The 12,552-nt window shown below is 42.7% G+C and overlaps 2 protein-coding genes across 3 annotated transcripts in view; both read left to right on the forward strand.

Moving 5' to 3' along the window:
• Positions 1-12,552, forward strand: part of TNFRSF21 (TNF receptor superfamily member 21) — a 1,117,265-nt gene that overhangs the window by 184,517 nt on the left and 920,196 nt on the right. The gene's annotated exons all lie outside the window — the stretch shown is intronic.
• The window catches only part of EVA1A (eva-1 homolog A, regulator of programmed cell death), a 212,264-nt gene that overhangs the window by 56,167 nt on the left and 143,545 nt on the right, over positions 1-12,552 (forward strand). Inside the window, exon 2 of the mRNA XM_049818458.1 lies at positions 3,543-3,757. Coding sequence (XP_049674415.1) covers positions 3,543-3,757 — 215 coding nt within the window. The remainder of the gene's footprint in view (positions 1-3,542; positions 3,758-12,552) is intronic.

Genomic DNA, 12,552 nt, shown 5'->3' on the forward strand with positions numbered 1-12,552 from the left:
AAATTTGGCACACTTAAAGAGTTAAAAAAAAAAAGTGCACTAATTCTCTACAGCCACTTTTGCTCTTTGAAGAACATCATGTTGTCCCTGATCATGCCCCTGCCTAATCCAATATCTTCTCTCTGACAGTGGTCAGTGCCAGATGTTTTAGACATTGTGCTTTATTTATTATTAGCCAGTCACCATCAAAGCATTCAGTCCCTTCAATGTCTTGAGCTTGAACGAACTCAAGCTATTTTGAGATTGCTGATGGAAGACGAGAGGGAGGAGTTGTTTCAACAAGTGATCTGCACTAATTGCAGGGGTTGAAACCTTCCCTGATCCTGAATTAGTAATATGAAAGGCATGCTCTAAGATGGCTGTTCTGACAGAATAATTGAATATTCAGAGGAGCCAGTAGAGTCTTGACTGCACTTTGGTGGTATTTCTCTGGCTCCCTAATAGGTCAGCCTCAGGGAAAAGTCCTAGTACACTGGAGTAACAGTGTGGAAAGTGGGATTTAATGTTTTGTGTTATATTCTGGTTTTGTTTGTAGTTTGCTTTTCCTGATGCCCATCTTGTATGGTTGCCTTACTTTTGAGGGAGAAGAGCTGATCTGACTCCAGGACTAGGTGTACAGCATCACACAAAGCATGTATTCTGCTTACTGGGAAAGGAGATGCACTCCAGTAGTTCATTTTATCCCCAGAGCGCTTCCTTGAACAAGTGAGATAAAGGCACTAAATTAAACACTGCTGTTCCCTGATCTGGTGCAGCCCTGTCACTTACTCTAATTATTGGGGCTGTGTCTCAGCCTTTCTCTTATAAGCAAATGCTGCCCTGGGGACTTGGAAATTAATATGTTGATTTGAGTAAATATCTATTTGGCACACACCTTGAGGCACTGTAGCAACAGAACTGCTAAATAAGAGCTCCAGGCTAAAATTTAAAGAAATCAGAGGATACAGCCCTCAGCTGAATACAGCCTTCAGCTTGAATGCTGAAGCTAAATTACCGTGGGTTGGTTATCTCTAAGAACAATGATTATAGTTGTTTTAGGCACTTCAAAATTTGTTCAGACCAGTATTCTTTCACGCAACTCCTGAGCTCGTTTCAGTGTTGGTATGGAAGAACTAGTCCCAGTAAAAGCTCTGGATGTAGGCCATACTATTTTGGAGAGTAAGAAGAAGTTGCTGGGTATGGCCTTAGGGACAGAGAAGTGGCCCTAGGAGTGTTTAACTTCGTGGAGTAAATATACCCTACAGATATGTCTACAAGGATAGCTAGAGCTGATGTTAAATTATTCTGAGCAAGCCACGTGAATTCTCTCAAATCACGTGAGTTGTGCTTCCCTGTGTGTATTGTCATGTCTTGGAGGACAGGATGATGAACATGAGGAAGCAGTGCACCTTGCAGTAATGAAGGCTAACCGCATACCAAGCTGGCCCCTCAGTACAGCAAAGATGTTGAGGATCTGGAGAGAGTCCCTTTGGCTGCCAAGAAGGCAAGGGTACTGGAACATATGATAAATAATAAGAGACTGAGGGAGCTGGTCTGTTCATCTAGCAGAAGTAAAGAATAAGGAGAGTGGGGTATAATTACTGTTTTACACTAACTAAAGGTATAGAGGAAATGGAACCAGTCTTTTATCTGAAATGTACAATAAAAGAACCAGAGGGAGCAAAAAAAGGTCATAACATGAGAAATTCCAATTGCATGTAATGAAAAAATTTTTCACTGAGAAAGTTGTTAAGCATTGGCACAGGTTGCCCAGGGGGGTTGTGGAGGCCCCATGCTTGGAGATATTCAGAACTGGGCAAGGCCCTGGGAAACCTGGTCTAAGCTGGCCCTGCTTTGAGCAGAAGGTTGGACTAGATGACCTGCAGAGGTACCAGCCTAAATTGTTCTATGGTTGTGGGCCAGCAAGAGAATAATCACAGCCATTTTTAAAAAAACAAGTCCCAAGATATACCTCAGGTGCCCTTTTAGGAATTTGTCCAGGGATTACTTGTTTCTCTTAACGGTTTTGTCTTTTCTCTCTACTCTACCTCTTAAGAAATGACTCTACCAGCAGCAATCCCACAATGCCCTGTCCCCGTCTTCCTCTACGTTTTTTTAAGAGGTAGAGGAAGACGGGGACAGGGCATTGTGGGTTTGCTGCTGATAGACTTGTGTGGGTGACCAGTAGTGGGAAGGGGACTTCCAAACTCATTACAGAGAGGAAGTTTGTAGGGTGGAATGGGACCATGGCTGATGCTGACATGGGTCATGCTGTAGAGTTCCTTGCACAGATGTCTCTATATCAGCACCACAGTGGTGTCTCCTTATGCGTGAGTGTGGCAAAGTCAGGATTTGTTTGGCAGTTGCCTTGGCAACCTGACTGTAATCAGCCCTTTTAACTTGGTGTAACTTTTATGAGGCTTTGATCCCAGGCTTTATTCTTGTTAACAACTTTATTATTGTGGATAATGTCATCCTCTAACAAATGAGGAGAGATTTGGTTCTGCATACCATTTTCCTTCTAAAAAGATTGAAACTTTGCAGAATTGAGAGAAAGCAAAGCTTTTGTGTCAAAGGCCTAGAACAGAAGGGGCAACCAGAAGAATTAAAACAGCGTATTGTGAAGGGAGATCAAAGATGTGACTGCTGTGTCATGATGGAATAAGACCTCGTACAACCAACTGTAACCCCAACTTTCCCATTAGTGGCTCTGTGTCTGGGCCTTTCTTGCCCATGATCGTAACTTCACAGGAAAAGTGAGGTTGGAAGGGACTTCAGTTCTCTAGTCTAAGCTCCTGCTCAAAACAGGGTCAACTAGAAGGTCAGGCCAGGTTGCTCAGGGCTTTATCCAGCAAGGTCTTGAAAACCTCCAAGGATGTAGACTGCACAATTTCTCTGGGCAACCTGCTCCACTGCTTGACTGCCCTCACAGTGAAAAAGTTGCTCCATATACCTGGTCTCAAACTCTGTTGTTCCATCTTGCACCTGTTATTTCTCATTCTCCTACCATGCACCATTGTGAAGAGCCTGGCTCCATCTCCTTGATAACCTCCCTGTAGATACTGGCAGGCTGCTATTACTTTCCCACAAAGCTGTCTCTTCTCCAGGCTGAACAAGCCATTTCTTACAGGGCAAGTGCTCCAGCTCTCAACCATCTCGGTGGCCCTCTGTTGAACTCACTCCAGTTTATTGAAGTCTATCTTGTATTAGCAGGCCAAAAATTGCATGCGGTGTCTAGAGGTGGTCTAAATGATGAGTCTGGCTCAGCTGCATCTCCTGTAAACTTGACAGATATGCCAATGTAAATAAGGGGTATGATTGGAGTAAGAGTTTGGAGCATCTGAATATTGCTTCCACTAGAGGATACATAACACGGCTGGAGGACAAATCACCAAGCCGCCCCCCACGTCACTGTCTCTCTCCTTTGCACATGTGTGAGATGACTAATAAAATCTGCATCCTTCATTGCTTGTTAGTTGTGTATTTGTTAGACTGCACTGCTGTAAATCACCTAAATATTAACTACCTTTCACTAATGATGGTTTTTGTCATGATTTTTGCAGGTTACATATCACAAGTACTGAAGAATTACAGTGATCATGCCTGTGATGGAGAATATGTCTCCCTGAGATGTCCTCACAGAACCACCATCAGCATCCAGTCTTCTTTTTATGGCCGAATTGTACCAAGTCATCAGATGTGTCCTTCTCGCTATCCCCACTCGTATGCAACTTTAATTAAAGAAGATGTTGCCTGTTCAGTTGGCACTTCCCTTCAGGTATTGCATGTTAAACTGGATCTGTTAATTTTGGACTTCATCTTTCCTTGGCCAGGCAGCAGCTTTCTGTTCTGGTGCTGCATAGCCCTACATTAAGCAGTGCTACCCAGCATGGGAGCACTGACATCTCACACAGCTTAGTGGGTAATTCATCTTTGTAGTTTAGACAGGACTGAGTTAGATTTTGCTGATGAAGTTCTTAATTTTGCTGCAACTCTAGTCAGTAACAGTTCAAGAATGTGGTTGAAACAGAATTGCACTGCAAGACTACGTTATATTTGACTGCATTCAAAGATCTTTTTTTTTTTAATAGTTTTCCTTCCCAATGGTTAGCTTTTTCAACACATTCAGAAGTTGCTGTGGCATTCTTTTTACTTCAGAACTGATCCTGTTTCAAGAGGCTTTTACTTTGGTAACTTGAAACCCAGAGAGAATCCTTTGCTTTACTTCTTCTGACTCATTTGGCTTTTAGGCCACTGAAAGTGATCATACATCACTTAAGCTTGTAATGTCCCAAGCATCAGTAGTTAATCAATCAGCTCTGTCCATTTGTGTAGGGGATGTTGACTATATGTATCCTCCCAAAAGCACATGTGATGTCAGCAAATCAAAGGATTATTTGGAAGGTGCCAGTGTTACTCAACTGTCAGTAGGAACAACTAAAATTACAAAGATGAGTTGGCTGATGTTGAGATGAATGGGGTCTGCTCCTGGATATTGAAGTAAGCACAAGTCTTTCCAAGTGCAGGATTTGCGGCTGTGAAAACTTTTGGCCAAAGATCTCAAGCATCCACTGTGTTTATGGCTATGAATCAATAATAACTTGTAATAAAAATTTATAGCAGAACTGGATTAATGAACCTACAGGGCTAGTGAATAATTTCTTTTATAATTTGGCTAAAGGCCAGAGTATCCCACATCACTTCTCACTCTTGCATCCAGGGTTTTTAAGAGGAATTTATAGCATATTTTTTTTTATGATATGAGTGCTTTGGCTTCCAAATGTGAGTGGTAAATTCTCAAGAAATTGCACAGGGTTGATGTTTACCTGTAGCGTAACCCTTAAGCTGAGAGATTTGCAGTTGCCCTCCTAACACTTCCACTGCACAACAAATGACTGAGTTGTAGTATGGGAGGACACGGTCCTTATCAGTGGAAGGTTTTCCCAGATATGATAATGAAAGTTCATAATACAACAGACAAGAGGCAGTTGTGTTGTTTAGGGTGGGAGAACATGGACTGAAGACTTTGGCAGAGGCTAGCCTTCCCTTCTTCCTTTTATTGATTTATTGCAAAATTTACTTGAAACATTCCATTTCCCAGTGGAATTGATAGCTATGTGCGTAGTCTCATCCCTTGTGGGCGAGTGGCCCACTTAAGGCATCTGGAAGAACTTGAGAATAGGGAATATGTAGCCTTTGGCTTTCCATGCCATGGTTTTATGTGCAGGAGGGATTTAAAAGAAATCCTTACCTCTCTGACTTAGCTCCTTATGTCCTCAGAGCTGTTACCCACGAGCTTTGCCTCCAACACTTACACTGCTTGTAATTACAGCTCCCCTATTTATCAGAGCAAGAATTATGTTCTCTGTAGGTAGTCTTGCAGCAGATCTCTTGTACAGTACGTTTGTTACATGACTGAGAACAGAACACTCCACCCATTTTTGGGGATGCAGATGTCCTAGGGAAGTAGCTGACATTCTCTGTTCTGCCACAAATTTCTTGAGGGACCTTGGGCAAGTTCCTGAGTCTTTTTGGAGGAGATCTGCAGTGCCTCTTTGGTGCCCCCAAACGTGCCTTTGATACCTCAATGTGCTGTGCTTGGCCAGGGTAGGTTGAGTCCGAATGCCAGAGATTAATCTTGTCTTCTTTCTCAGTCCTGGAGGGGGTGAGGCCTCTCTGAAGGGTAAGCCAGAAACTCCATAAGCTGAATGGCAAGCTGCCTGCAGCTTGCTGGTAGGAAATGCATGTATATAGGAAAATTGGAAAGCTGTAGACAAGGAAATTGTGTGTATTTTGTGGTTTTGAAACTCAGCTATATGGTTGCTATAGGAAGAACCAATTGTGTGTATATTCTGATTGTCAGTAATTTAAAAAGTCAGCCAAACCAAACCATTCAAAATTAAGTATATAAAATCACTGTGTCTAATCAAACCCATGACTGTATAAACTTGCAGCTTCTCTGGAGAGTGGCCTGGAGGGAGTGTAAGGGGCACTTATTAATACTGTTCCTTGCGAACACTACCTGTGAATAACAGTTAATTCCCATTTAGAAGCTCTCTCCCTTGCAAATGTCCAGTTCAGACATTGTTTCTATGTTAAAAAGGGAAAAGAAAGGGTTATTACACTGAGACAACCACCCTAATCCAGCCTTATGTGGTTGGCTGCCAGGATCCCTTGCTTTACTCACTTGTTTTTGCTTGAAATGAAATGCAGACCACTTGGGAGACCGTGCCCGAGACATTAAGGCAGTGACCCCAAACTACACATTTCTGTTGTTCTAACACCGTAATGTCAGATTCAGTGGGAGATTACCAAACGCACAAAGAACTTGGGCATTCGGACTGGGATTTCAGTTTTGATGTGGTTGGTCTCTTGTTAACTTTTAGATCACAAGTCACATGAATATGGAGAGATCAGAACAACAAAATAAAGTTGTGTTGCAAGCCAGACATTTGCTCTTTAAATAGCTCCCCCCGCTCTCCCCACTTCACTCAGTTTAACAGGGGAGCCCAGAGTTAGCACAAGTCGCATGAGATATATGGCAGGAAGGAAAGAGAGATTTGTGCTGTATTCATGAAGCGTCTTTGAGATATTCTGAAGATGAAAATGTAGAAAATTCCCACTCATCCTTTAATAATAGAAGCTAATTTGGGGGACTAGTGCTGTTAATTAACAGTCTGGTCTGGTATTATCTCTTCTGTACTTTCCTTGTGATGTCCTGCAGAAGGTATTCCTGACTGTGAAGTAATGAGAGCAATGTCCTTGTCCCAGCCAGGAGGTGTGGATGGGGGACAGAGAAGAGGAACCCGTGGAGCCTTGATGGCTCTGGTAAAAGGGAGCCATGCAGTGCAAACTGTCCTGCCTTGGCAGAGGAGGTCTGTGAGCAGGAGTTTTATGGTGCCTGAACCATCCTTTTTCTTGCTTTTAGGTCAGGAAGAGCAGCTGCTAGGACCAAAACCTATTCATCTTTCACCCAGAAATGTAAATCCTTGAATAGTAAGGGTCATTAAAGCATATTGAAATCATGTAATTTTCGGTTCGTAAGAGGGTGTTTACCCACACTGCATAATTTATGCAGAGAGCTGAGTTGTATGCCCACTAGAAAGTCTGTGTCAAAGCAAGGTCATGCAAAGAGGTTAGTTTGGGTCCTGAAGAGCAGAGCTGTGTTAGCACGGTCCTGTGTGTGTTGGTGTCTTTGTGATGACCTGTAACTCCCACTTACATTTACCCCTTTGGAGTAGTTGTGCAGGTGCAGTTGGTCTGAGCATGCAACCTAACAATTTTGAGAGCTTGAAGATTTTTGTTAGGTCTGTGCATTGTGCTTTCACAGTGGTGTTTTTTTCTTGCTCTGTCCCATGTCACCCAGATAGGGTTGGTCAAGCCTATTTTTAATCCGCCCAATGTCTGATTTTTTTAGTGTAAGTGTATGGAGAAGAAGCTAAATTACATTTCTGCACAGCAGGGGGTGACACGGGAACATCTGGAGACACCTTTTATTCCAAGGAGATCGGTTGGGGACCATCCTCGTCTGCTTTAGCTGTGGTTCTCTCACCTGTCACACTACTGCATACATTTGCATTTCCCTGCCATGGGGACATCTCATGAGAACCTGCCTCTGGGGAAATAAGGAAGCTGATAAGCAGATACAGCAGCAGTGTATGTTTATTCAGATGAACAAACAAATGCTGGAACAGAGGACAAAGGAGAAACAGGAGTGTTAAGTGTTCTGCATTGCCTAATGATAAGTGCCTCCTGATAAGTGAATCCCTTTAAGTTTAGTAAGAAACCTAGTCAATCCTAGCCAAGCTCACAATGCCCAACTTGTGCCTGCAAAAATTCATGGAGGCACATTTATATTTGAAGGAAGCTGCTGAGCTGAAGAGGAAGAGGTTTGGAGTAGCTTGTTTATAAAGCTTTCCGCAGCTGCTCATTCCTGGATCAGTATTCCTGATGTCACTAGTTTTTAGCAATAAACCACTCAAGGTCTCTATGGAAGAATGTTTAATGGTTGGCCTAAAATTATTACTTATTACCAGAAAACTAGATTATACTTTACAACAGATTACCTGCAATATTCTCATTTTGGTAAATTGACAGAAGAGTAAAACCACAGCTTATTTGGAGGGAAAACAGAAAGCCCTGGAGCAAAGCTTGTTTAGAATGAAAATAGAAAGCCCTGGAGAGGCACTTATCCATTGTGTTTCTGCTCCCAGATATTTATAAAAGACATTGTAGGCTAACTTCTGTCTTCATATATGCACATACTGAAATCACCATGAAACCACTTCAGAGGGCAATGTTTTACTGTATGGCTTGTTTTCCCCAAAAGGAGCTGTGCTTAGAAGGTGCTCTGTAGCCCAGTCATGCCTCTCCTCAGAAAGATTAACTAGTTTGGGGAGGGAGCGTAGGCATGGCCTGTGGCCTGGGTCTCTTTCAACACTCTCCTGGACAACCAGGCATTGGTGATGAGAATCACTAGTGCTGGTGATGAGAATCACTAGTACTGCTGATGTGGTATTTCCTTTTGTCCTTTAAGTGAGATATAGGACACCTTTGCTGCCACCTCTCCCGCTGTCGCTCCAGCATCAGTACAGAAGGGAGCAGATTCCTTGCATGCTAACAACAAGATTGCCTGAGCTTTTCTTCCCTCGCTTCTTATTTGCACCTACCAGGAAGGTTTCTGTGATAGAAAGCAAAGGGGAGCTGACCTCTTTGGTGAAAGATGAGATAAACTTTCCAGTAGCTGCATGACTCTCAAAGCATGGGCCAGCTGTTGGTCACAAAATGGTGGGGCTGGAAGGTAGGTCTGTGTGTTACTGTTTCTGAAGAGGGTTTTATTTTCCCCAAGTATTCTGGATTAACACTGTGGTAGAGTAAAATACAAAGTAGAAGAAAATGATCCAACTGCTCTAGCTTTCTTGGTAGGCCAGGGAGAGTGGCTACTGCCATGCCTAGTCACAGAATATTGCATGGTCCCACTGATGTAACAGCATTAAGTGGCCTCAACAGGAATGAGGAAGGGCCCTTTCTCATGACTCTGAACATCTATAAGATTATGATGGTCGAGGGTAAAGAGGGAGGAAAATGATAGAAAGGAAGAATATGGGTCATCAGTACCGCTGGGAGGAGAACCCACTGTTTGTCATACTGCTTATTAGAAGATCTCCACGGTTTACAGACAGTTTGAACAAGGAAAGTTTCAGTCTCAGAATGTCAGTGAATTAAAGAGCAGTTCTGGCAACTCTTCGTCAGACTACATTAATTACTTTGCAGAGCATGGTGAGCAGTGAGCTCAGGGTCCAGAAGAGGTTACTGCAGTGCCAAAGTTGCTCTTAAAAATCACAGAACCAGTGCAGCTTCATTCATGAATCTTGCCCAGGCTGAAATATAACTCTCTGGCAAGCAGTTCCCCCAGCTAATTATTTGCAAGTAGAAGAACTCCTTGATGCAGAGGTCATAGATAATCTCTAAATTGCTGTATCTTTGAAATATTTGGCTTGACTGAAATAGCTCATCAGAGCAGTGTGATTATGTACCGCAGAAGAGGAGACACTAGAGGCAGAGGTGGCCGGTGCAGGCTGTCTCCCTGATGAAGCAAGACTGCTCCCTGGGGTGTAAGCCTCCTAATGCTTTGTTTACTCTAAATTTAAACTTTCCAAGTCATGGGGCTTCCATCATTGCCACTAAGACCCTGCTTGACAGTGTAATGGTTTGCTCTCAATGATTTTTTTTCCACTTTGTGTTTTAACCTTTCCCTTTCTTTAATCCCATGGCTTTTGGTTATGCATCCTTTTGTATTTCTTCAGCCTAGACCTCCTCTCCCTTTGAAGTTGACCCTGCATACAGATTAAGTTTCCTACTGTTAGGAAATGTAGGTAATGGTTAATTAGGTGATATTTGTAATGCAGCTTTTATCGGGTCCTTCTATTTGCTGAGCATGTTCCTGCTTTTGTGAATCACTGTCTCTGGGCTCTTTCAAGGTGTCGCGGTTTAACCCCAGCCAGCAACTAAGCACCACGCAGCCACTCTCTCACTTGCCCCCCACCTAGTGGGATGGGGGAGAGAATTGGAAAAAAAGTAAAACTCGTGGGTTGAGATGAAGACAGTTTAATAGGACGGGAAGGAAGAAATGAATAATGATAATAATGATAATAATAATAATATGACAATAATAATAATAAAAGAACTGGAACATACAAAACAAGTGATGCACAACACAATTGCTCACCATTCACCGACTGATGCCCAGTTAGTTCCTGAGCAGCCATCTGCCTTCCCCAGCCAACTCCCCCCAGTTTATATACTGGGCATGACTTCACATGGTATGGAATATCCCTTTGGCCAGTTTGGGTCAGCTGCCCTGGCTGTGTTCCCTCCCAACTTCTTGTGCCCCTCCAGCCTTCTTGTTGGCTGGGCATCAGAAGCTGAAAAATCCTTGACTTGGTATAAACACCACTTAGCAACAACTGAAAACATCAGTGTGTTATCAACATTCTTCTCATACTGAATCCAAAACATAACACTATACCAGCTACTGGAAAGAAAATTAACTCTATCCCAGCCAAATTCAGGACACAAGGCTCTGCCAGAGGAGCTCTGGTGAATCTTGCTGTTGTGTTTTAACATTCCAGCCCACTGCTGCCTGCCCTACTGGTGGTTATTACTCCCAGAGCAGAGCTGGTGAAAGGGACTGCATGCCCGGTTTTCAGCTCTTTATTTCAAAGTCTGGTGAGTTAATGTGAGTCACCAAACGTGGGCATAGTTCCCTCCTGCTGACTCTGCTGTGAGCATTGCAAGGTCCATGGGAGAGTGATAAGAGATAGCTAGTAGAGTACTAAAACCTGCGATAGATCAGTGGTTAGGATTCAGGGCCTTTCATCTCTTGTTCATGTGATGCACAGATTGAATGCGGCAATTTGGGCAAAGCTGCATTACTTTCTAGTGCAGCAGGCTAGGAAAGTTGCTTGAGGAAGCCATAGGCAGGTAACCTGTATCTCATGAACATGAATTTCACTTTCTCATGTTGTCTGTCCTTCCCTGTTGCTGATTCTTGGAAAAACTTGCTCCATGGTCTTTGGTAATTTGTGTGAATGAATAGAGATAAACACGCAATCCTCACATAATTGGAAAAAGGACCTGTAAATAAGTTTGCAACTTTAAAGTACTAAGTTTACAGTGCGTTTTAAACTAATACCAACATTCAAGGATATATAAAAGAGTATCAAAATTCAAACAAAATGTGACATGAAGCCATTATAAATGCATTGTGCTGTGCATTTGTAGGGAGAATTCATGCTGCCTTGTTTGTTGTATTTAATTCTTCCCATTGCAAAACTCGCGGAGGTGCACCAATATACGTGTTGGTGTAACTCCACCACAATGACTGTACCTGGACTGAATTTGACCTAAAAATGCTTGATCGCATTTTTTTAGATTACTGGTATCTTCTTGTGTAAAATTCTTAGTACAAATCTCTGCCCATCTTCATTTGACTGCACACAGCTCTGATCCATTCATGCCGTTTGCTCTCTGAGTTATTCTCCTCAGAAACATACAATTTGGGAAATTATTTAGTGGGGTTCCTCTGTGTAATTTCATGCCTGACTGACGTGCCCTGCAGTCGTCCTTATGTTCCTTTGATGATGGAGGCTGTACAGAGAGCAGCCCTGTGGCAAAATCCTAGTTCCCTTTGAGTTTCACCATTGGCTTCTATGGGTCCAAAGTTTCACCCTAAGTGTGTTGAATTGATGAACTACTACAAGGGACTAAGAACTGAGATAGATAAGTTTAATTGCCTTGGGTGTTAAGCTCAGTTGTGGTTTATTTTAAGCATGCAGGGGAAGCGCTTCTTGAAAAGTGATTTGAAGAGACAGAATAAAAATGAATGCACCCTTGGGAATGGCTGAGGACAGCCTTCTTGCAGAGCTCGCATCCAGTTCCAGATTTAAAAGTTTGTTATCTAATGAGCACGAGCAATTACTTAGCTAATGAGCACAACAAAATGAGCACAAGAAATGTGTTTCATCTGCAATGCCTACTAGAAAGACATGGTTTTGAGCTTGAGGCTGCCCTTGCTTTAAGACTCGGGTCACCACAGTGAGATTAATCCAGCGCATAAATCACAGGGGTTAGATTTTGTTTTACTTGAATTCACATTTCTTGCTCTCTTATCTCCTCTAAATCTTGCAGCTTCTTAGCTCAATCATGAACCAGAGAATGGAATGGGTTTAAACAGCCGCAACTTCCCTCCTGAGCACTGGCTGTCAGCCCTCAGGCTTGATTTACCACTGGAACGCAATTATAAAATGGCACAACGCAATTAATGTGTCTTCCCTCCCCTTTCATGCCAGACAGGAATTCCTCCTCCACCTTCTTCAGTTGGAGTGATTTTTATAATATAATCTAATCCAGTGCGACTTTATTTTGCATTAGTCAGTGGTCTGCCAGATGGCAATGACATAAACAGCTGATTATATATCCCGGTTAGGGACGGTTCTGTGAGTCTACTACTATTTCTGTGCAAGTTCAGGTTATTTGTGGGCCTCTTTTTGTTTGGTTTTGTGTTTGTGTTTT

The sequence above is a fragment of the Accipiter gentilis genome, chromosome 16, assembly GCF_929443795.1.
Source record: "Accipiter gentilis chromosome 16, bAccGen1.1, whole genome shotgun sequence".
Taxonomy (NCBI): domain Eukaryota; kingdom Metazoa; phylum Chordata; class Aves; order Accipitriformes; family Accipitridae; genus Astur; species Astur gentilis.